Source organism: Thermothelomyces heterothallicus (assembly GCF_042370625.1).
Source record: "Thermothelomyces heterothallicus CBS 202.75 unplaced genomic scaffold P884_scaffold_3, whole genome shotgun sequence".
Taxonomy (NCBI): domain Eukaryota; kingdom Fungi; phylum Ascomycota; class Sordariomycetes; order Sordariales; family Chaetomiaceae; genus Thermothelomyces; species Thermothelomyces heterothallicus.
The window spans coordinates 1,511,495-1,534,670 of record NW_027192564.1 but is presented as its reverse complement, the minus strand read 5'-3'; the positions used below and the strand labels follow the sequence as shown (position 1 = coordinate 1,534,670).

Below are 23,176 nucleotides of genomic sequence, written 5' to 3'. Positions count from 1 at the left end.
CCCACCTTTGTGCCCCGCCAGCGCCGACGAGGTTGAGAAACAGTGTGAGAACAGTGGGGCATCTATTTAGTAACCGACCAGCCTTGACACATTTGACGGGCCGTTTGTGCCTTTTGGCGACAACATCGTGTGTGTACAACTATGTGGTGTAGTGTAGGGTGTGCATTGGTCTGATCTTGAAACTCAAGTCTGGACATGATTGGCGACAGCTCGTGCCAGTGCTTAGTCTGAAATAATCGGCTGTGCAAGTGCGTCAGGTAATCCCCTCGTCAATGTTCCCCGAGGAGGGCCACATGGGAGCGCCAGCTAATGGGCCGCATGTTGAGAAGCAAGCTTGGCTAAACAACTGTAGAGCGGCAGTGAGCGTTGAAAGGGCTCAGTTCTCCATACATACAGATCATTAAGCAGACAATGCGCTGGCAAAGTGGAATGTATGTGTAGTGCAGTGTGTTCGTGTCCTGGCTGTGCGGGGATCGGCAGAGCCTAGGCCCGCGAGTAGCCTTCGTCGAAGCCCGTTGTGTGTACAGTAGTGTAGTGTAGCATGCGGAGCAGTGTACTGTATGTACATTGTAGATCTACGCGGATGCGTCGTTGATGTTGACGACTTGAGCACCGGCCTGGCGGACAAATTGGTTGGATGACAGGCCTTATCGGGGCTGGCACCTCCTGGACGATGCATATCAATCACACCTCGGGAGTCTCGGCGGGAGAAATGTTTCTTGCTTCTCTCGGGCGCGAGGTACGGAACGCAAGTTGCGGCCTCCGACCGCAGCAGAGGATCGCAACCTGTGACACGTTGCCAAGGGCAAACGGGCAGTGAACAGTTACCTAGTGTTGCGCCAAAATGGGTCATTGGGGGCTGCATCAAGACTAATCGAGCAGTTCCCAAGACTTGCTGTCCAGAGGCAGAAAACCAACACAACGCGATGGCTCCGAGGTACGAAACATGCGCGTTTGTTAGTCGTGTACACACTGTACATACATACGCCATCAGACGGGCATCAAAGTGTGATCTGTGGTATACTATGTAATTCTCCGTAGTGGAGAGGAGGATCCAGGCGGGTTGGTTCCAATAACGGGGAGAGCCGACTTGTTGCATCTTGACTTGCATCGATCAACGGTTCGAAACTCTAACTCCAGGCTGTGCCAAGACGAGAGTCGTCAGTGTTTCAAAAGTTGTTCGGCTTCCACTCCGTCAATCCGGCTGCCGGTCGGGTCGGGTGGTTGGGCTCTGGCGATGAGAAAGGCTCGGGCGTGCCATCCAATGGAAACCTGGAAGACACCCAACGAGGAAGAGAGGTTTGGAAGTCTCTTGGTGCGTGCAGATGGAACCGCAGGAACCACGCGACCCCACATTGGAACCCCACTTCTGCGCCTTCCATCTACTATGTACACAGTAACCCCGTGTGCGCACTGCATGATCGAAAGCAAGAAGAGGCTTTTTTTAGGCGTGCAGTCGCTGGCTTCGAGCCGCTACACCACACCAGGGGTCTAATTGGGAGGCAGCCAGGTCGCTCGCGCTATAGGGTAGTGCATTTCGAACATACAACTACACAGTACCTGATACGTGCCGTTGGCATCCGGCCCAGTCACAAGGTCGGCCTGCGCAACGTGTTGGAGGGGCTGCCGAAAACTGGACGGAACCAGGTTCGAGAGCCGATGGCAAGGCCTCTGCGGTGCTACCGCTGCTGCGAGGCACGGGCGGCATGTCTCACCAAGGCCTTGGCATGGGAGTCTCACTCCTCTCCAAAAGGAAAATTTTCAGGCCCTGCGTGCCCAGGGCTCGCCGCGAGCGCGCGCTCTGACCAAGCGGGCCGTTCATCGGTTTGATGGGGGAGCCGACGCGCCACACCCGACATGTTCCGAGAGACGACTGTGACGATTATGGCGCCTCGATAGGCTAAAAAGGCCAGTTCCATGGCTTTCCGAGCCCCATCAGCGCTGTGCATACACACTTGCACACAGGAAAAAGCGCCCGTCCAAGCCACGCAGAACCCGGGACCCCGAGCACCTTGTCTCGGCCAGACCACGGTGAGCTCAAAAAAATAGCTCATATTACGATAATGCCGTAATAGATGCCCAACACATTCCCATGTTTCTTCTCACACAGGATCTGGCCGAGTCGCCGAAGCGAAGGATACACTAAGCAGGAATCACCGAATTTACCCCCGGAGTCTAACCCCCTGTCTTTGTTTATATTTTTTTTTCTCCCGATCATACTCTTCTTTCTGGGGTCTGCCATCTCGGCCGCTCCGCTCGAAGCGCACCAACCGAGCGTACGGACCAGTGTATTCCGTTGAGCTTGCGTGACGGGCAGACAGGCAACTTGTCCCGTACCCCAGCCTGCCAATCATATGCTTGGTTTCGTTACGGATAGTGTATTGTATATACGGACGATCAATCGCACGTTCTTGTAGTAGCTATATGTAATCCGTATATGCAAGAATGGGCATCAAGCAAGAAACCCCATGCTTTGCCCTCGGAGTCCCGGCGATGGGACGGCCCGCATTGATAATCTTGGAAGCCCGCCGGCTCGGGCGTATCACAGCCCATTCCACATCTCAAATATGTCTCAGTTCGGCAGGTGGGCCGATGCAGGGCACGTGCAAAATAGTCCCCCCAGCGGTGCTTCTGCAGGTCTAGGAACACCGCCCCAGATCGTCGTTGAAGCCCTCCATTGCCGGCACGTCGGGAAGGGTCTCATCTCACATCCCGTCATAAAAAGCGACGGAGAAACGGGGCTTGGCCGAGCAGGATCTTGGGGACTAGTTAGTGTTTTAGCAAGGTATTTTGCAGGTACGCCGGCCAGGCATCCAATAGCTTTTTGCGGCCATGGGGGAGGGGCAGGTCACGCCCACAGGCAAGCAGACCACACACTCCCATCGAGGAAGGCGTCGTGGGAAACACCAGGATTCATCTGTGCGCCCCAAAACAAACTCTCAAACCGTTGCAATGTTGTAGTCACGAAATGCCGCCTTCGGTACCAAGCATCTCTTGACCCTTCGGCCCCGTGTGCCCCCTCCCCTTCTCCTCCTTCCCTCCCCGTTCCCTTAGGTCTGACCGTCATGCAACGGCACATGGCAAAAAGCGCCCGAGGCCGCCCCAGCCGCTGGACCGGCCCCGGCGGGGAGCCTTCTAAGCCATCCAACCATGCCGGGTATTTCGTACATACCTACAATGACCCAGATCACGAAAGCAGGCAAAGGCACAGCATCCGATGGTGTTACACGGCGACTGCGGCCTTCCCATCCCTGGTCCTGCCTCTCGGGCGGCAATAACGAGACTTGCGCTGTACCCGGAAAAGGGAAAGAAAGGGCGGCCACTCTACGCCATTGCCGGCTCATCAAGCATGTGCCGAGGCTGCCCAGCGTATGTGGTGCGTATGTGCACTTTCACCGTAAACACATACGTACCTTTTGCCAGCGCTCTCGCAAACTACCAGCCGCAGTGGACCTTCGCGGGCGTGTGTCAGATCAGGTATGGCTGTCCGGCCCCGTCAGCCTATCGTCCTCCCCGAGTGGGAAAGAACGGAGCCATCCCGATTGAAACCCCCTCCCCTCCACCCTCCCCCATATACATGCAATAAACCCTCGCGCAAATGTCGGCGCTTCTCTTTCCACGACGGCGGCCCCGCCAAGGAGATGTCCAGCCGTAGTGCCACCAAACTGCTGCGGTATGCGCTAGATGCCTACTCGGCAGGGCGGCAGGCACCATTACCTCGGCGGTTCGAAATTTTCACGATGAGCGAGCGGGCCATCGCAGTTTAGCGCGCTCAACGAGTCTCTGGTACGCAAGGGACTGGATGGCAGGGTATCATCGGCTCCCGCCTTTTTTCCCTCCTCCTCCCTTCCTGGGCAATCCGGGGCACCCTCTGCCTCCCTCTGTCTCTCCTCTCGGCCGAAATCGACTCATCAGTTCCTCCACGTCCTCACGGCCTTGTCTTTCCCGCCCGAGCCAACCATTCTCCCGTCGGCCGCCCAGTCGACGGCATAAACCTGGCAAAACAACATTGTTAGTCTCTTTCCACCCGACAATTCCCCGGATTGGTCCGGAAGAGACATACTTCATCTTCGTGGCCTGGCAGATCCATGGCGAGGTTACCGTTGCGCGCGTTCCACACCTTCAGCGTGCAGTCCTTGCTCCCTGTGACGAGAAGCCTGCTGTCGGCAGACCAAGCGCACTGGTAGACCTGTGGGTTCCGCGTCAGTAATCAGTAAGTATGCGGCGGAGAATCGGGGAGAGCGCGTCGGCCGTCGGTCGTGGCTTACCGGTGCGACATGGCCCCTGAGGCTTTTGAGGAACTTGCCGTCCCTGGCGTTCCAGAGCTTCTGCATTGGATGTTAGGATTCTTCCCATCCATAAAGTAAACCCTTGCTGAGGCTCTTGGGAGACTGACCGTGCTGTTGTCCCACCCGGCGCTGGCAATGAGCGTCCCGTCCGGAGAGAACTGCACCTGGTTCACCTTGTTCTGGTGGCCCAGCAACCTGGCAACGGGCTTGTTGCCGTTATTAGTAGGGTCCCAGAGGTACATGGTGAAGTCGTCGCCTTGACAAAGAGGGTTAGTCCACGTAGAATCTAGGAATGCAGGGGCTGTCACATCTGTACGTACTGGCCGAAACCACTCTCTCGGCGACCTTCCCTTGGATCTTGGCCGCCTTCTCGAACCTCTGCCGCGCCTTCTCCCGCTTCGCCTCTTCGGTCTCGGGAACTTCGTTGGTGTGGTCAAAGTAGGCCGTCCGGAGCGCGTGGTCACTCGACAGGGCAATGTGGTTCACCCAGTGGCCGTGTGCGGTGAAGTTGTGGACGAGGGTGCCCTTGACGGCATCCCAGACCCGGACAGACTTGTCGTGGGAGCCCGTGTAGATCATGCCTGTGCCGCCCCACCGTACACAACTCACCGACCCCTTGTGGCCGCTCAGGACGTGCTCCGTCCGGCCCGAGTTCACCACCCATATGCGGCACGTGCCGTCCTTGCTAGCGCTCGCTAGGCGGGGAGTGCCGTCTCGCCATACTGGCACTGGTATCAGCTACAAACTCTGGCTAGCCACGGGGCGGCGACGGACTCACGGTGATATGGCTCCCACGCCAGGCCCAACACCCACTTGGCGTGGCCCTTGAGCTCCTGGCCGAATGGTTTCCCCGTTTCGGGGTCCCATATCCGGACAGTCTTATCCATGGAACATGTGGCTAATTGTTTGCCGTCGGGCCTCCAACTGACCCCCAGGACCCAACCAGTGTGTCCCTTTAATGTGTGCTTTGGCGTGCCGGAGTCGGTGTCCCAGATGCGCGCTGTGTTGTCGCCGCTCCCGGTTGCTAGACGACTGGAGCTGATTGGGGAGAACTGGCAACAGAGAATCGGCTGGCCGTGCCCGGGAATGCGATGCGCGAGACGCGAGACGGCGTGAACCTTGAAGACGGCTTGAGGCTCGGCACTCAGGGTGATTGTGGTCCTGTGGCACAGAATTAGGAGGCAGGTGGGGTGTCGGGGAGACGAATGCGAACGCACTCGAAAGGGTTTGTAACGCCATGCTTCTGAAGCAGCCCAAGAAGATCGGTTGGGTACTGATCTATGATGACGTCTTTGCCCGGAATATGGATGCGGAAACGATAAGGGGTGAAGTCTTCGCGGTCCTGGTAGTCTCGTCAGGGAGCTGCATGTGCCATGGAAGAGTGCGGAACACATACCCTCCCTAGCAGCGTGTTGAGCAGCGCCGAAACGTTCTTCTCGGACGCATCGGCGAAGTTGATCTCGACCACGTCGGCCATCTGGTTGCCATCGCTGTCGACAAAGTTGGCCTTGAACGACCCGAGGTCGGTCGCCAAGAGAGGCGTGACATCCTGTTGCTTTTGTGTGCGCTCAATTTCCTCTCTCCTCTGCCGTTTTGACGGCGGAGGCGCGATGGTAGCCATGTTTGCGGTCGTGCTTCTGCTGCCGTCGGGTCTGCGATTGATCAGGTCTAATCGCGGGGGTTCTCGCGCGGGACGGCGGAAAATTTTGGCGGTGAGCAGCTGCAGAATGACATCCCACCCACTGCGTTCCGTGGTGAAGGTACTGCACTTCTGGGGCCCACTTCCCTCAGCCCGAGTGGTTCGCCAGTCCAGATCGACGTCGTACTATGTAATCCGTAGATCTAACATAGTACGCAGTATGTAAAACTCTCCCCGTTACATACGCCAGAATTTCAGACGGAGTAAAAACAGTGATCAATTCACAGAACCCGTTCCTGCTCGACAGCGGAAACCTACTAAATGATTGATTGCTCCAACAGCTTCCTAAACGAAAGGCCCGATCCGGGGCATGGGGCAATTCCTGAAAGAAAACAGAAACAAAACCCACAAGGACTTTAGCCTCTCATCCCCCGCCACTCCGCACTTTCTCGAAGTACATCCACTCGACATTTAATACCGGGGCAGACTTCTGCCACGGTGATGTCTCTTCTCCGAGTAGTACTCTGTTCTGCCGCGGCCGTCGCTGCTGTCGTAGTCGTCACCGCTGTCGTCACCATCGTACCGCACCCCTGTCCGACCTCTCGACTGTTGCCGGGCCGTACTCCGATCTCGCCTTCTCGCTGAGGCATCCGACGAGCAAGCCCGGCTATATGTGGGTTGCTGGTCAAGGGGTATGAACTGATCAGGGGGAGCGCCGATGTTCGCCCGTGGATGGGGAGTGTACTTAAGGCTTGCCCGGCTCTGCGGGATGTCGGTGTATGGCTGAGCGGCACCGTACGAGACCGAGGACCGCCGAGACCTTTGCTCGATCTTCTTGGATCGTTCGTTGGGTGCCACTGGAGCACCGCTTTCGAGGATCCTCAGGTGCGCCCGGATTCTGCGCATGCCAGACACTATTATGGCTTTAAAGTTAGACTGTCGAGCACCGAGCTTTTTTTTTTCGGTTTGGTTTTGGTTCCGACGACGCGACTCACAATCCTTCTCCACCTTGGCCATCAGAAACTTTTCGTACCACAGCTCATACTCGGCGGTGCTCATCAACCCGTCGCAGTAGGCCCTGCGCAGCCTTCGAAAGACGCGAGGCGCCACTTCCTCGCATTCCCTGCCTTCCTTCTCGCGCTGAAGCATGCGGCGAAGCTCCAAGCTCGACTTGAGCGACGTGACAAGACTGCCGCATGCGGCCATCGTCGCCAGAACCACGGGGACGCCCATCGTGGGGTTCTCGGTGTCCCGCTACGTTTGAATGGAGGCTGTTGTGAGTACGGGGGTTCCCAGTTAGCGTTCTCGACATCCAATATGGCAGGTTACAATCCCATAAAACAACGCTAGCAGTTAAAGCGGGAGGCACCGGAGAAAATGTATGGCACGCCTGGCTGATGATGGGGTTAGAGCAGGGACCCCGTCAACAGGCATGTTTGTCAACCTGTACGGCCGTTTCTGATCCGAGGAGACTTCCGACGACCCGACCGTCTCGGCGACCGGCTAACCAGTCCGGATGTTCATACTGGTTCTCTCTTGAAACCGGTCCCGGCCGCCCCGACCTTCGGCTCGGCCGATCTACCTCGCCCGGGCCGGCTGGAACTTCCGAACCTCGGGATGCCTAGCCCACTGCTCTTTCGATCACCTACCAACCTTTCGGGAACAGGAGTAGCAATTCATCTTCATAATAGTCCACTTATCACTCGTTCGCAGGCGACAAACAAAACACGGCATCTGGAGATTAGATTCTTTCCTCCCTCCAGTTGCATGGATGGCTGAACTGCCTCTTACTCCAGAACCCACACGCGGGCAAGCAACAACCGACCGATCAAGCAGTTCGTGGAATAGCTGATAGCAGCCATCAACCTTAACATTGCATACCTGTCGCAGCTATATAATCTCTTCTGATCAGCCTCATAGCCAGGGTTCTAAGGGTCCCATCACCTTAGGTTGCAGTGCGTTGTCTAATTACCTTATCGCCGGGTGATGAAAACGCTTCTGCGGTTTCGCCCCGCCTTTGCCACTCGGACACATGCATGCATAGATTATTGGAAAACTTGCATACCTACTTTTACGCTTGTAAGGGGGCCCAAGGGTGCTGACATGAGCCGTGTGCCACAGCAGTTGGACGGCTGCGCCAATCAAGACCAAGCGGTCCCGATGCTGCGCCGCCCTCGCCTCAGAGGCCCCAAGATACCGACCACGAAACGCCCAGACTGGGTCTCCTGTTTTCTCGGCCGTTGGTTACCTCGGTTTGCATTGGAAACGTCATATAGCCCACGGCCTGCCTGCCCTCGGTTCCAAACGTCTCATCCGGATCCCATTGGCGTCACCGGGCCTGCCTGCCTCCCTGCCGCTCCCCTTCCTGACACCACCAACATTGAATCAGCTCTTTCCCGACTGTGGTACGGATGTAATTAGTGGCGGGCGACCGGCCTGATTCAAAAGTTTCAACAAAGCATATCTGGGACAAGCACAAGTGGACAGACAATGGGCTACTATTACCAGCAGGAGCCGGAGCCCCGGTACTAGTACGTGTGTTTCTGTGACTCGAATGGCCGCAATCAGGACCTCTGAATTTCCACCTTCCTCGTGCTACTGGCATGAATAGGTAGCGTCCAGGGATCGGGACGTTTCGATGGCGGAGTTCCATGTGTGGTCATTACGACTAACATCGAGTCCACTTCCAGCACAAGGCCGCCTCCCAGGGCCCATTATGCTCCCGGCGGGTCGCGCGGGGGGGTCATTGTGCAGGTCGAAGGGCCGCGGCCCGTTTCGCCCTCGCCCACCCGTGTCGTCGTCGTCGAGAAGCGGAGGCGGCGAGAGCCCCAGGGATTCTTGTCCTGGTTCTGCGCTGCCGTTTGCTGTTTCTGGGTCTGCAGCGACTGTGCCGACGGCTGCTCCTCGTGCTGCTGCCCGGCCGTCGAGTATGATTCCGACTGAACCGGAGATGGGGCGCTTGCCTAATTATCAAAGATGCATGGCTAAGGTGCCGAAGAGCAAGAAGGTGAAGAAGAGTTCATGGCGTGATGTCGCCAAGTTTAACGATACCCCGTAATTATACGATTTTCTTCAGCAGTTTCTGATGACCCAATGATACCCAGTTGTTTGCCATAACGAAAACGAACCGAAGGCACTTTCATTATTCTTTGTTAAGGAGAGATGACTACCGACGCATTCGGAAGGGATTAATTATGAGTCATTTCAAAGACAACTTGGGAAGGTACCGCCTCTGAGCTTGCAGCATTAAGAGATGATTTAGGTGCCTCATAGAAGATAACAATGCAAAGGAACGCCTCTATTTCATTGAATCTACTCCATTGAACTCTTTTGCTTCCTGAGCTTCCCAGCCGCATTCTGCACAAGCGAAAATTGTTGGGTGGAAAGGCCGGCCGAACATACCCCCCCGCGGCTTTATCTTCTCCATGCCCGTTTGTCATCATGACTCCTGCCGGTGACGGCGCATTAATAACGCCCACATCAGGCATCAACATCCGAGGTCTGGATATGGAGTGTGTGGTCGGGTACCGCCCTCATTTCCCTGCCTCGCATTCGCCAGTCAGCCATAAATCCGGAATCAGTCGTTTTGCTCCCAACCGCCTTAATTATCTGCCTTTCGAACCCTTCAGTTTTCGCGCAGGCCAACTCAAAGGTCCGTTTTGGCTCCAACGTGCATCATGCCACAATCTCACCTATTGGTACGGCATTTTTTCCTACGTCTGTGATCCGACAGGATTTAAGGTATCCTGTCGATGCCAGCGGACGGGGGAACCAAGATCTCTCGTTGCCGGGAAAGGAACTCAACTCTGAACGTATGTACATGCTAGCTCCAGTGGAGGCTGAGCCGGGTCCCGGTCCTAGAGACCGATTTGACACTCCCTGGGGACCTTACTGCACAGCCGCGTCGTCAAGGAGCCTGGATCCAGGTTGCATTCCGGGTCTTCCGGGTCTCACCACAACTGTCGAAGGACATGAGCAAAAGCATGGCGATCAAGGAAAGCATCTCTCTCGTCGTGTAACCACAGCAATCCCGACTAACAAAACTTCCTCGCGCGGCTGCTATCCGTCGTGAGAGGTAGCCTTTTCTCCAGCCTGTTGAGCATAGTGCCCGTATTCGTTCCCATGGGCAATGCAGCTCCTAAAATCTGCTCTTCCTTACAAAAGGGCGATGTGTCAAACGAAGTTGGAAGACTCGAACAATAGAAGAACGCTCTGTAGCGGTGGCTTCGAAGGTTCAATGAAGTGCTTTGTAGACTATTACCTAAGAAAGAAGAAAAAGGAGCGCTAATTATATTATATAATTATCGACAACGCTTGGTCTCTTGACTATTCTGTTTTATTTTGCCCAGTTCGATCCCAGACCGAGCAGCTCCTGGCCACGGAGGAATACTTTGGCATTCTCTTCTCCCATCCACTGCGGTAACGTTCTGTCGATCCCCTCTTCCGTATCGAAGCCGCGGCCTCCAGCCACGAAGACAGCCGCCCCGTTGATGTTCGCGTCGGCCGCGCACTGAACAATGATCCGCGCGACGTCCTTTGGCGTGTTCATGGGCATCTTCTCGCGCACCCACATCTCCCTGACCCCGCTCAGGAGCTGGGTGTCTGTCGCCCACGGGCAGATGGCGTTGGCCCGGACGCCGTACTTGGCGGGGGCGAACTTTCTCAGCGACCGCATGGTCCCGATCACCCCGTGCTTGGCGCTGCTGTACGCGAACAGTCCCGGCGCCTCGGTGATGCCCGCGATGGAGGACGTCAAGACGATCGACTTGGAGAACCTAGCATCCGTCTCGCTCCCATCGCCCCTGAGGTACGCCAAGGCGATACGGGCAAACAGCAGCACGCTGGTCAGGTTGATCTCGATGTTGTTCCTGACTGGTGATGGTTCCTATAGAGTAGGGGGGGCCGTATGGCAAAGCTTATTAGTACGGTTCATTCCCAACAACAAGGGTATCGAATTACTAATTAGATGAACAGAGTGATCATGGTCTCTCACCTCTCTCACTGACTCCAGGTTCAGGTCCTGGGGCTCAAACCATCCTGCGGGCTCGCTGACGCCCGCGCACTGGATCGCGACATCGACCCTGCCGTGTGCCCTCATGGCGTCGTCGAAGAGGGCTAGCTGCATCTCGTGGCTGCGCACGTCGACCCGTCTGAACGATGCTGTCCCGCCATTCGCGCTTCCGCGGGCCCTGAGCTCCTCCTCGAGCCGGCGACCGTGCTCTTCATTCCAGTCGCCGAAGAAGACATGGGCTCCCTTCCCGTGCAGAATCTCGACCGTTGCTGCGCCGATTCCTTGGGCACCCCCTAGATAATGACGCCGTTAGCATCTATTTGCTTCCTTGTTCTCTTTTTTATCAATCTTTCTTCTTCCCTCCCTCTTCTCTATTTCAGTTTTTCCTTCTTCTTTCTTCTTTCTTCCTTTCTTTCTCTCTTATTTATTGAGATATCCAGAAGCAATGTCTTGGCAAGGGGGAACACCCACCGTTCAGCACGACGACCTTTCCCCGAAGGTTATCAGTCAATGTCTCCGAATACTTGATCTCTGCCATCGTGACCCAGCTTCAACCCAGTTTCAGTATAACACGCGTATATATGTACATATATACATTCTCTATCGTGCAAAATCAAGCGAGTGACCCCTCTTATGGAACAGCCAAGCAGGATGTCGGCAACCTGCAGGTGCGGGAGCAAGTGGGCGACGGTTGGAGATCCCCCGCACTCTCCACAATGGGGCTTCTTCGCCTTGGCTGCTAACGCTATTTGTAGAGGCATCATTGGAGGAGATCCGGCTCCTTTAATCTGGATGCCGAACAGCGCACATGGACGCTATTTTCAGGTCGCATCCGTCCTCTGCCTTCTCCACACTTGGTGCACATGTACATACCGAGCCCGGGATGGCCGTGCAGCTCCAGATGGCGGAGAATGTCTTCTTAAAGGGCAAAGTCTAATAGTGCTGTTTCTGCCCTTGAGGGTGCCCCTTGATTATTATAAGCGAGAGCACCTTGGCTCTTGTAACAAGCCGGGATTCGCAGTACTACGCCGATACCGAATACGAACATTTCCAATACCGTCGAGAAAATGAGTGCCGGGCAGAAGAAGTCAGTCATCGTCACCGGCGGCGGAAGTGGCATCGGACTGGCCATGGCCCGCCACTTCGCTTCCGAGGGACACCGGGTCGCCATCCTCGATCTGAACCAGGAGGCCGGCGCAGAAGTGGCTGCCCAGCTGTCCAATGACCACCCCGAGGCCGAGATAAGCTTCCGCCGTTGCGACGTCTCCTCGTGGCAGGAGCAGGCGGCTGCATTCGAGGAGGTATACCAGGCATACGGCAGCATAGACGTGGTCATGGCGAACGCCGGTATCTCAGAGCAGGGCGTGACCACCGCCATCGACCTGCGAGAGGACAAGCCGACCGAACCACGCCTCACAGTGCTCGGAGTTAACCTGTTCGGTGTGATTTACAGTAAGTACCCTAAAACAATAGCCAAAACAAAAGATTCGACCCACCATGAATTGCTGCTGCAGCTTCTGACCCACCGTTCGTCCTCAAGCCGTGAAACTCGCTTCGCATTACATGAACAAGAAGCCACCGTCCGAGGCTCCTGGCGTCTCGCGGGGCTTGATCATCTGCACGGCTTCCAACGCAGGCCTCTACCCTTTCCCGACCGCTCCTCTGTACGCTGCGAGCAAGGCTGGAGTGATTGGTCTAGTCCGGGCGCTCGCCCGACCGCTGGCTCAACACGGGATCCAAATCAACGGCCTAGCGCCAGCTGTTCTTGGTAAGTCGCTTCTCCACCAAAGCCACTCCCAAGAACCCCAGTCCTCGCTCTCGCGTGTGTCCTTGGGTCTGACGAGCCACGACCATTTCCAGAAACCAATATCGCACCCGACAAGGCGTTGTTCAAGAACATGGTCGTGACACCGATGGATACGCTTATCCGTGGGGTCGCCAAGTTCGTCGCGGACCCGTCGCTGAGTGGGGAGATAGCTGAGGTGCACGGTTCGAACGTGACCCTCCGCCCGCCTCACGAGTACGTGGACGAGGACAGCGCCCGGAATCTCGAGGTGTTCTGGAACTTGGGCTACGCTTGATCGGTAATGCAAGCATGTGCGCGCAAGGATGGCTGGGGTAACTTGGCCTGTTTATCCCCCCCCCCCAACTTTTTTTTTCGGAGATAGAAAATGTATCCAACGTGAGGCGGTCGCTTCGGCGCCTTCTCTTGGGAGACAGTCCAACCAATCTCCGTCTTCCTCCTAAAGTGCCGTGGCCGATCAACCCCGAACCGGCATCATGGTGCATCTAGCGCACCTCTCCCCGCAAACCCCCAGTAGCCGGGACCTGGTCCCCGGATGCTCGTCCCCGCATGGCTGTCTTGTCTCAACAACCTCCCAAAAGGGCAGGGTACCTTACAGGTAGCACCTAACTTATTATAAGGTCTCTGTAAATCCGGTCCGAGAGTCGGCTGTACGAGGCGGTCGTCTTCCGTCGCGACGTATCGCCGTTGAGCCTCACCGTGCTTGCTGTTTCCTTCTAACTTCTTGGTTCCCTTTGTGGTGTACCGACTGCCTCCCTACTACATCGCTCACCACTTGGAACAACACAAAACTTCCGGCCATGCCGCTGGGTATACTCGAGGATCGCAAGCTCGAGCATGTCCCGGGTACCTCACCCCTCAACGAGCTGGGGAGGAGGGACCTGGACGCGGAGCTTGCGGGCGTCGCCGTCGACTCGCGCATGCTCAAGCACGACAAGACCGGCCAGGTCGTCCTCGTGCCGCAGCCATCCGACTCGCCCAACGACCCTTACAACTGGCCGCGCTGGAAGAAGGAGATGTTCACCGTCGCTATTGCCTATGGGTGCGGATGCGTAGGCGGTATGTGGTGCCCTTCTTCTGCTCTACATCGTTCCCCTGAGTTGTGTGTCTCGTGTGCTGATGCGCTCGTCGCGTCTCGTCTGTTTTTTTTGCATGCAGCTGTCGGCCCCCTCCCGACGCCTGCCATCGTACCTCTGGCTGAGCAATGGGGCATCCCGTTGCAGACCTTCACCTTGGGATGTCAGGGAAGCTGCATAGCCGCCATCGCCGTGGGCTCGTTGCTCTGCAATACCCTTGCGGTCAAGATGGGAAAACGTCCCATCTACATTCTCACATCCATCGGCCTGATGGTGTCGTGCTTCTGGGCTGCCGAGGCCAAGAGCTTTGGCAGTCTGGCAGCCGCGCGCGCGATTCAGGGCTTCTGCATGGCGCCCATGGAGGCGCTGGTCCCGGCGAGTATCAGCGATATATGGTTCTTGCACGAGAGAGGTCTGCGGAATGCCATTTTTAACCTTGGTGTGCTGGGTGGTATTAATCTTGCCAGCCCTATTGGTGAGTTCGAACCAGAGGTTTCTTCTTTCTCGCACCTGTCAAGACTCCCGTCTCCCTAGGCGCGACATTTGTGAGCTGACATGGTGCCATGTGGCTGCTAGCCGGCGCGGTGATCCAATACGGTTCATTCCGGATAGCCTTCCATGTCATGGGCGCTGCATTTGCCCTTCAGCTCCTTTTAACGGTTCTCTTCATGCCCGAGTCCGCGTACCACAGATCCGGTGCAATCAACATAGACACGGGTGCTGCGGCGAGGGAAGTAGTATCGGATGACAATCAGGAAAAGAACACAACCGGACTGGAACACCAAGAAGTCTCGTCGACGCCTCGGGCAAGCGACCGCTCGCCCGAGCCCAAGAAGTCCCGGGCTAGGGAGCTGCTGCCGTACGATGGGTACTGGGACAGCACTTCATTCTGGCGCACGCTTCTCCGCCCTTTCTCGCTGCTGGCGTCGCCGATGGTGTGCTGGGCGACGCTGCTCTTCACGACGTGCATCTCGTGGCTGGTCCTGATCTCCATCACGCTGTCGCAAATCTTCTCGGCACCGCCATACAACTTCTCTGTCGCCGCGGTGGGCGCGTCCAACGTGTCGAGCTTTGTGGCAACTCTAATTGCAACCGCTGTGGCCGGACCGCTGATTGACGGGGTTGCGAAGTGGATGTCGAAGTTGAATGGGGGTATCTTTGGTATGTCGATTCGATGCCTCGACTCCCACTTCAGGCCCGAGACCTCGATATGGGGACGTGAGAAATATGCTAACCACTCCCGCCCGTGTTCGATCAGAGCCCGAATTCCGCCTGCCCATCATGGTGACCTACCTCGTCTTCACGGCCACTGGCTTCTTCGCCTGGGGCGAGAGCCTGTACAGACAAGAACCTTGGCCGGTCCCCGTCATCGTCTGTATGGGCTTGATCAACCTCGGAGTGCAGCTCGGCACGTCGGCCGTTGTCACATACGTGACAGACTGCCACCGGAGGCAGGCGGCTGAGGCGTTTGCGCTCATGAACTTTGTCAAGAACATGTTTGCGTTCGGTTTGACCTTCTATTGCAATGACTGGATCGCAGTCCAAGGAGTGAGGAACTGCTTTTTCGTCATAGGGTCGATAACTATTGGCGTCACTCTCACCTCGATCTTTATGTATATCTGGGGGAAGAAGGCGAGATCGTGGACATACCGTGCTGCGCATGCGAAGGGCTGGAAGTTGGGATAGCTGGAGTGTCGAATCTCGACAAGCACTGATGCAGCTCCTGCAGCCAGTCAAGAATCTCGACTCTCAGTATACGAACATATTTAATTACCTCTATTTCGGTTTTGATGTGCGAACTGCAATAATCAGAAAAATCGAGGCTCTCCATCGGAAAACGTGATGGCTGAATATGGTGTTGAGGCACCAAAAGGCTAAGAGGATTGTAAAGGAGATTGCAAAGGGAGTTCTGGAGTTCCGTAGGCGGCCCTAAGAGGGTGGTCCATTGTAGGGCAAGTAGGTACGCCCCGCACTTGCCACAGGTTTAGCAGTAGATTTTCTTCTTCAACCCCCGATATCTTGTCTGGTGTGTGCATTGATTTACGGAAACAATCTCCAAGCCCCCCAATACCTGCGTTTGTTCACAACCTGTTTACTACGCCAGCCTCCCAACTAGGGATCACGCTTGATATCGAGCAACGAGAGAACATGGGCCTCAAGCTTGACTACCTCTCAATGAGCCCTATACGCCTGGGTGTTCCGCCGCTCTTGCTTTGAACCTTGATTTCCTTTTTGCGCCTTCATACGAGAAATAGTGTCCATAGTAAACATTGCTGATAATTGCTATATTAGTGATCATATCGTCACTTGAAGAAGTAGCTACTTAGAAGTCCGGCCGTTAAGTTCTGAAGTTTTGGCTGACGTAGCAGATTGATCGGCACAGGTAGCCAGAGCGGTAATTGTAAAGAGAAAGAGAGATCATAAGTCGGACCCCCCATCAATGGAACACCCCATCAATGGAACACGTACCACGCCTATACCGCTTTTTCAACCTAACCACTTCAATCTACTATAACTTGCCTAACTTTTCTTCAAACCAGTTCAAACTTCGTAGGTATATTCAACAGTCAAAGATGGCTTATACTGAAGAAGATTTATAGGATGCGGTCGCAAAATACCACAATACCCGCTGTTCAATTCGTAGTATCAGCCAGGAATTCGGAATTCCAACTACCACCTTATTTAACCGCATTCGAGGCCGTCAACCACGTTCAATTGCAGCCAAGCCGCGTCAGTCTCTTAGTCGCGTATAGGAAGAACAGCTTACCTAATAGGTATTGATCCAAGTTGCCCTGGGTGTCCTACCAACCTATACGTAAATCAGGGAGTTCGCTAGCCGAATACTCTAGGCATAAGGAGCTAGCTATATAATAGTCGGAAAAGGCTAGATGACCTGGTTCCTTTATAGAAACCCTGTCCTTCGAACCTAGCAAGCCTGTAAGATAGATTTAGTCCGTATCAATGGTGCTACTGACTTAGTCATACGTAGTTAGTGGCTACGGCTAAATATCCTAGCTATTAAGGATATTCTACCAGCTAACCGTTGGAATATAGATGAATACGGCATTATAGAAGGCTAGGAACCAATAGGCTGGTAGTTAGAAGTGTTTAAATACGTGTAATATAGCGAAAGGTTCCTGGTTTGTAGGTATAGACTTCCTTCCTTAAGTGTATCTTAGTAATAGGGATATTACTCCCTCTAGTCATTATCTTTAAGGGTAAGAGTCTTTAATAATAGTAGTTTCCTCTTGACAAGACTAAATTAAAGGACTAGAAGTTTATAGTAACCGAAAAAGGCTAGACCAATAATACTATTACGTTAGAATGGCTATAAGAGGTATTTATCCCCTATATATAGCTATAAGATCCTTTGTAACGACAATGTCAAGGGCTCGGGCTCTACCTAGGCTAATCGATAACAGGCTATACCCGGTTTCGGACCGGACCTATACGCGTTCATAGGGCATTCATAGGGCACACGCCCTTTTTAGGCCTTATATTTACTTTCTCCTCTTTCTTTCCCTAAGGTAGTTAAATAAAATATTATATACTTATCTATAGTTACTATAAGGCTAGTATATTATATTTTAACTACCTTCTTTTTAATAGTAACCTTCCTAAGCAAATGACTAGTGACTTAGTTATAGTAGAATCTAGGATATATATGCCCTCGAGCTTGGTGGAGTTATAAGAACTTGTCCGTTCCCTCTAAGCGGTGGTAATATAGTAGAATGCTATAATCGATTCCCTCTAGGCATCTTAGACTTAACCTATACTAACCCCTGACTTAGTTAGGATATCTCTGGAGAGATAACAGCCTTAAAGGAAGTGCCTCCTAACTAGGGAACCTTTTAATGGTAAGAAAGAACTTTTTATAGCTTAGAAGAGTATAATAGAATATATCCTTATAGTAGATAGAGACTTTATCGGTTCTAACTATAACTAGTAGGTTTTTATCTAGGGAAACCTAATACGATAGGTTTAGACCTAGGTTATAATATACTATAAATCTATAGGTCTAAAGATTAGATACGACCTAGCTTAGTTTCTCTAATACCTTGAGAGCGTCTTTTCTAACCCCTATAAGAAGATAGTAGCCCTATCGGAGCTCGAGTTCTTATAATAAAGAGATAATAAGCTATTCTCTACCTTTATTATCTAGTTTAAGGTAAAACTCTTAAAGGTAGGTAGTCTCCTTTAGAATAATAAGATATACCTAATTAAACTATAGTAATGCCTTTCTCTAAGACTTAAGTATATAGCTATTAGATAGGGAATTCCCTAGGATAACTATATAGTAGTAATAGAGAGATACTATAAAATCGTAATAGACCTTAAGGCTCTCTACCTAGGCGATAGATACTAGTAGATATAAAGATAATAGGTAATATCCGAGCTATAGAGAGAAAAGGATATAGATAGGGATATACTAATAACTGGTATTAACTTGGTATAAACTAACCTATAGAAGAAGGGTCCTAGTAAGGATTAGCTAAGGGGACGTAAAGGAGACGCCCTAAGGGCGAAATAGGTTAGCTAGGAGGTATATATGGTATAATAGGTAGCTAGAGTATATATTTAGTATAGATAGAAGGGTTACTTTATTGCTAAGTATAAATACGCCCTTACTAGAAGACTAGTATAATAGAACTAGCTAAGGGCTGACATTTATACCCTAGAGGCTAAGGAAGAAAGAGAGGATAGCGATTAGTTTGATAAGGAAGATAGGGAATAGGGAAAAGAATAGCCCTTGAGCAAAGTCTCACGAGGGGGCTAGAAGACTATAACTATTAGGAAAGCAAGTTTGTAGAGATTAGTAAGAGAATAGATAGACCCCCTTTTCTTATTCTAGTCTTCCTTAACTCTACTAGCTTTATAAATGCTTAAGTAGATAATAGATATTCTAGCTATAGTATTATTAGTAAAAGGATATACTAGAAGCTTAGACTTAAGTAAATTAGTTTACTAACCCCTTATACCCTTAGTACTATAATAGGGGTATATCCTAACTAGAAGATTACTTAGATAGTCTATACTATAATAGATATCAATAGATAGGAGAGTTAGGCTATACTTTATATAGTTCCTAGACTAGTATAGGACGTTATATTAGGCCTTCTATAGATAGAGTATTAGGAGGTTAAACTAAATGTAAGTACTAGTATCCTAGAGATTAGGGTATAGCTAGGACTATTTATCTAGGAAGTCTCCTTATAGATTAGAAAGATAGGAATCTCCTAAATTATAGGTACGGTTTTCGTAGGCTTGGTTTAGAGAGTATAGAAAAGGAAGACTTCTAATACCTTCCTAGTTATAAGCATTTAGGAAATGATAACTATCCTAGAATCAAAGTATAAACTTAACAGGGGTATAAGAGAAAAGGGGAGTAGCTACTTAGAACTAGAGGTAACTCTACTAGAGAAGCTTTATAACTTTGCTAACCTCTTTGATAAGGAGAAGGCTAGCGGTTTACCTCCTTATTATAGTGTTACTAACCACTATATCAAGTTGAAAGAGGGTCCTAATAGGAAGATTCCCAAACTCCCTTAGGGACTCCTCTATAATATATCATAAGATCACCTATTAGAGGTCTAGAAATAGGTCGTTAATCTATTAGATAAGGGATAGATTTAGGCAAGTTCCTCTTCGGCTATTACTCTTATCCTTTTAGTAAAGAAGGTGGATAGGGGATAGAGATTCCATATAGATTACTAGGCCCTAAATAAGATTATAAAGTAAGATCGATACTTACTTCTACTAATTAAGGAGACTCTCTATTCCTTAGCCAGGGCTTAGTGGTTTATAAAGCTTAATGTTAAGGTAGCCTTCTACTATATCTGGATTGTAGAGGGAGATAAGTATTTAATAGCATTTCGAACCTAGTTTAGACTCTTTAAGTAGCTAGTCTACCCCTTTAGATTAATAGGTATACCTATAACTTTCTAATGATATATTAATAATACCCTTAGCCTAATACTTAGAGACTTTGTAATAGTATACCTTAATAATATCTTAGTATATATAGTAGGTAGTAGAAAGGACTATATAAAATAAGTTAGGGAAGTTCTCTAGAGATTATAAGTAATAGGGTTAGCTCTTAACCTTAAGAAGTATACGTTTACTATAAAAGAAGTTAAATACCTTGGCTATATTATTAAGGCTAGTGCCCGAGTCTGTCCCGACCCTAAGAAGCTTATTACTATCTATAACTAGGAGGTACTATAGAAAGTTTAAGGAGTATAGAGTTTCTTAGGGTTTGCTAACTTCTACCATGACTTTATCCTTAACTTCTCTAAGGTAACTACGCCCCTAATACGGTTAACCTATAAGAATACCCCGTTTCGGTAGGGAAAGGAGGAGTAAGAGGCTTTCGAAGCCCTTAAGATAGCCTTTATCTCGGAGCTAATCCTAGTATAATAGGACCCCAAGAGGGAGACAATTCTCGAGGTAGACTATTCTAGGACGGCCCTTAGTAGATGCCTTTCTTAATAGGGAGAAGATAAGGTTCTATATCCTATAGCCTATTATTCTACGAAGTTAACCCTAGCTAAAAGGAATTATACGATCTATAATAAGGAATTACTTATAATTATCTCTTACTTAAAGGCTTAGTCGGTAGAGCTTTATAGTATTATAGCCCCTTTCTAAATCCTAACTAATTATAAGAACCTCGAATATTTTACCTAGCCCTATCCGATTAATAAATGATAAGCTCGATAGGCTAAGATACTCTCTTACTTTAACTTCGAGCTCTACTACTATCCCAGATTATAGGCGTCTTATCCTAATGCCCTGTCCTATTACAAATAAGACTTTCCTAAAGACTTATAACGTACTATATAACTTCTTCCTACTATCTAGCTAGATACCTCTACTACCTTGGAGTCATTAGAGGTGCCTAACCTACCTAAGGGGAGTAGTATTTTTATAGATAGTTTGCTTATAGCCCTCTAGGATAAGGGAGTCCTTAAGGATAAATACTATATATACTAGCTCTAGGCTATCTAAGAGGGGGCCTAGAAATTCCCTAAGGAGGTAAATACAGTATAAACCTAGATTATAGACTGTTCCCTAAGTATATAAGGCGCTCTTTAGTTTTAAGGGAGACTTTAGCTCCCTATATAGGAACTACTTATTACTACTATCTTCTAACGTATTTATAACTCTCCTATATTAGGTTATCTAGGGAGGAATAGGTTATTTAAAATACTTTAATAAGACTATTATTAGGACCTTATATCCTCTGATATAAAGTGGTTTACAAGGAACTATCATATATATCAGAGGGCTAAGGTATTATAATAACCATAATAAGGATTCCTCTAACCCCTACCTATTACTAACCACTTCTAGAAGCAGATTTCTATCGACTTTATAGTTAACCTCCTAGTACAAGACGAGAACTTACCCTGTTACATTATAATGATTACCGATCGACTATTAAAATACGTCTAACTCGAGGCTATATCTTCGATAGGAGCCGAAGCGTATATACTTCGGTTCTAGGATTTATAGTAATGGTTCTATAGGTTTCTAATATAGATTATTACCAATTGTGGCTTAGACTAGCTTAGTTAATTCTAGACTTCTCTCTATAAGATCGTTAGGATCGAATAGTTACTATTAATAGCCTATTACCGCTAGATAGATAGAGGTATAGAATGTATTAACTAGGAAGTATAGATTATCCTATAGATCGTTATTTCCTTTGCCTAGTACGACTAGCCCGAATATCTTCTAGTATATTAGCTTATAATTAATAACCATGACTTAATAGTAACTAGAATGAGCGTAAGTTACCTCCTCTATAGCTACGATATAAGTCCTATTTAGTTTGCTAATCTCCTAGACGCTCCCGCTTCGACCCTATAAGGGAAAGTTATTAACTTCCTATACTACCTAAAAGAGGGTGTAAAGTAGACCTAAGCTACTATTATATATATATAGTAATACTAGCAAGAAAACGTTAATTGATCTTGATATCTAGTTAAAAGGTTTAAGGTAGGGGATAAAGTATAGCTATCCCTATATAATATTAAAACTAACTACTCTAGCTATAAACTTAACTAGGTTAATATTAAATATAAAGTAGTAATAATACTAATGCTATTAATAGTCACTCTAGATATTCCCTAGGGCCTATACCTAACTTTTTATATTAATTTAGTCAAATATACTACCTCTAATCTACTCCCTTTATAATATATATTAGATACCTACCTAGGCCTAGTATTAGAATCCTCGCTAGATAGGTTACTATAAAAAGAATTCGAGGTAGAGGCTATCCTTATAACTAGGAACATAAGGGGGAAAAGAAAACATCACAATATACTAATAAAATAGAAGGGATATAATACCCTAACTTAGGAGCCATATCACGATTTAGCCATATAAGGCGACCTAGCAAGGCACACGGAACCAATCGGGAACCACAAGACCTAAGGACCAATCAGAAAGTGATCGCAATGATCGTACTTCGATCAAGGCGAGCACCCGAACAATGATCGAAGGATCGCAGCAGCGATCACACGATCGGAATCTAAGGAGGGAACACTTAGGAATAAGAGAACCAGACAAGTATATTAGATAGCTAGTCACTTATTCTAGTAGACTCTAAAGTTCACTAGTGATAGTAACTTACAATCATAGTACCCCTATTAGTATCATACTACTATAAGAGGCAACTCTGTTATTATAAACCCTTTAACTTTACCAAATCCCTTAGACGACCTATACGTTTATCCCGCTTAACCTACCTTCGTCTAAACCCTTTTAGAAGAAGTCTAAGTTAGGTTCGTTACACGTTGCTATCACTCCCTTTGTTCTATTATGGTTCAGAACGGAGGTAACTTCGACCCTAATATCGATATAGCTACTAACGTTATGGCTAAACAACTGCTTGCCTAGCTTGGTCAGCTCTAGTAGCGAATCTAAGAGTTAGACTAGAGAGACAAGGCCGCTTAAGCCCGAATTAAGGAACTCGAGAATAGCGAAAAGCACTTATAGAAACTAGTTAACAAGGCCTACACTAAAATCAAGGCGCTCAAGACTACCAAAGTAAGTCGTATTAAGATCGAACTACCTAGCAAATACGGAGGAACTAAGGAGGACCTTGTAGGGTTTTTAACAAACCTCCGATCCTACTTCCGGCTTAATGATGATAAGTTTCTAGACGACAAAGCCAAAGTCCTCTATATAGCTACGAGACTAGAGGGCAAGGCACTTAGATGGTTCGAGCCTATATAGAACGACTATCTTACTAAAGAGAATAAAGACGACCGGGACACGTTTACGTAGGCAGTCTTTCGATCCTATAACCGTTTCAAAGAAGAGCTTCGGAAGGTCTTTAGTAACAAA

The 23,176-nt window shown here is 50.1% G+C and overlaps 6 protein-coding genes across 6 annotated transcripts; 3 read left to right on the top strand and 3 right to left on the bottom strand.

Moving 5' to 3' along the window:
- Positions 1-2,468: 2,468 nt before the first annotated feature.
- On the top strand, positions 2,469-3,571 carry P884DRAFT_282904 (uncharacterized protein; the record flags this gene model as incomplete). Its single annotated transcript, XM_069443620.1, has 4 exons — positions 2,469-2,603; positions 3,187-3,380; positions 3,424-3,465; positions 3,501-3,571. The coding sequence occupies 4 exons, from the start codon at positions 2,469-2,471 to the stop codon at positions 3,544-3,546; spliced, it is 417 nt and encodes a 138-aa protein (XP_069300798.1). The 3' UTR covers positions 3,547-3,571.
- Positions 3,572-3,911: 340 nt separating this feature from the next.
- Positions 3,912-5,910, bottom strand: P884DRAFT_192228 (WD40-repeat-containing domain protein; the record flags this gene model as incomplete). Its single annotated transcript, XM_069437657.1, has 8 exons — positions 3,912-3,995; positions 4,064-4,189; positions 4,269-4,328; positions 4,397-4,545; positions 4,610-5,011; positions 5,068-5,450; positions 5,507-5,631; positions 5,686-5,910. 8 exons carry the CDS (start codon positions 5,908-5,910, stop codon positions 3,912-3,914), a joined length of 1,554 nt encoding a protein of 517 aa, XP_069300797.1.
- A 489-nt stretch (positions 5,911-6,399) lies between these two features.
- P884DRAFT_237472 (uncharacterized protein) lies at positions 6,400-7,291 on the bottom strand (the record flags this gene model as incomplete). Its single annotated transcript, XM_069440039.1, has 2 exons — positions 6,924-7,291; positions 6,400-6,842 (listed from the first exon to the last, which is right to left on the bottom strand). The coding sequence occupies exons 1-2, from the start codon at positions 7,159-7,161 to the stop codon at positions 6,400-6,402; spliced, it is 681 nt and encodes a 226-aa protein (XP_069300796.1). The 5' UTR covers positions 7,162-7,291.
- A 2,864-nt stretch (positions 7,292-10,155) lies between these two features.
- On the bottom strand, positions 10,156-11,594 carry P884DRAFT_237468 (uncharacterized protein). The gene is made up of 3 exons (XM_069440038.1): positions 11,411-11,594; positions 10,922-11,232; positions 10,156-10,813 (listed from the first exon to the last, which is right to left on the bottom strand). The coding sequence occupies exons 1-3, from the start codon at positions 11,475-11,477 to the stop codon at positions 10,265-10,267; spliced, it is 927 nt and encodes a 308-aa protein (XP_069300795.1). The 5' UTR covers positions 11,478-11,594; the 3' UTR covers positions 10,156-10,264.
- Positions 11,595-11,821: 227 nt separating this feature from the next.
- Positions 11,822-13,162, top strand: P884DRAFT_237465 (uncharacterized protein). The gene is made up of 3 exons (XM_069440037.1): positions 11,822-12,391; positions 12,480-12,707; positions 12,800-13,162. Exons 1-3 carry the CDS (start codon positions 12,007-12,009, stop codon positions 13,018-13,020), a joined length of 834 nt encoding a protein of 277 aa, XP_069300794.1. The 5' UTR covers positions 11,822-12,006; the 3' UTR covers positions 13,021-13,162.
- A 381-nt stretch (positions 13,163-13,543) lies between these two features.
- P884DRAFT_192335 (major facilitator superfamily domain-containing protein) lies at positions 13,544-15,505 on the top strand (the record flags this gene model as incomplete). Its single annotated transcript, XM_069437668.1, has 4 exons — positions 13,544-13,802; positions 13,902-14,294; positions 14,396-14,980; positions 15,078-15,505. 4 exons carry the CDS (start codon positions 13,544-13,546, stop codon positions 15,503-15,505), a joined length of 1,665 nt encoding a protein of 554 aa, XP_069300793.1.
- Between the last annotated feature and the right edge of the window lie 7,671 nt (positions 15,506-23,176).

Excerpts from the sequence above, each read along its gene's own strand:
- P884DRAFT_237468 (XM_069440038.1), bottom strand. The coding sequence starts at position 11,477 with ATGGCAGAGATCAAGTATTCGGAGACATTGACTGATAACCTTCGGGGA. Across the intron at positions 11,233-11,410 it reads AAAGGTCGTCGTGCTGAACG|GGGGTGCCCAAGGAATCGGC; the intron begins GTGGGTGTTCCC and ends GTCATTATCTAG. Across the intron at positions 10,814-10,921 it reads ACCTGGAGTCAGTGAGAGAG|GAACCATCACCAGTCAGGAA; the intron begins GTGAGAGACCAT and ends CCTACTCTATAG.
- P884DRAFT_237465 (XM_069440037.1), top strand. The coding sequence starts at position 12,007 with ATGAGTGCCGGGCAGAAGAAGTCAGTCATCGTCACCGGCGGCGGAAGT. Across the intron at positions 12,392-12,479 it reads CCTGTTCGGTGTGATTTACA|CCGTGAAACTCGCTTCGCAT; the intron begins GTAAGTACCCTA and ends TTCGTCCTCAAG. Across the intron at positions 12,708-12,799 it reads CCTAGCGCCAGCTGTTCTTG|AAACCAATATCGCACCCGAC; the intron begins GTAAGTCGCTTC and ends GACCATTTCCAG.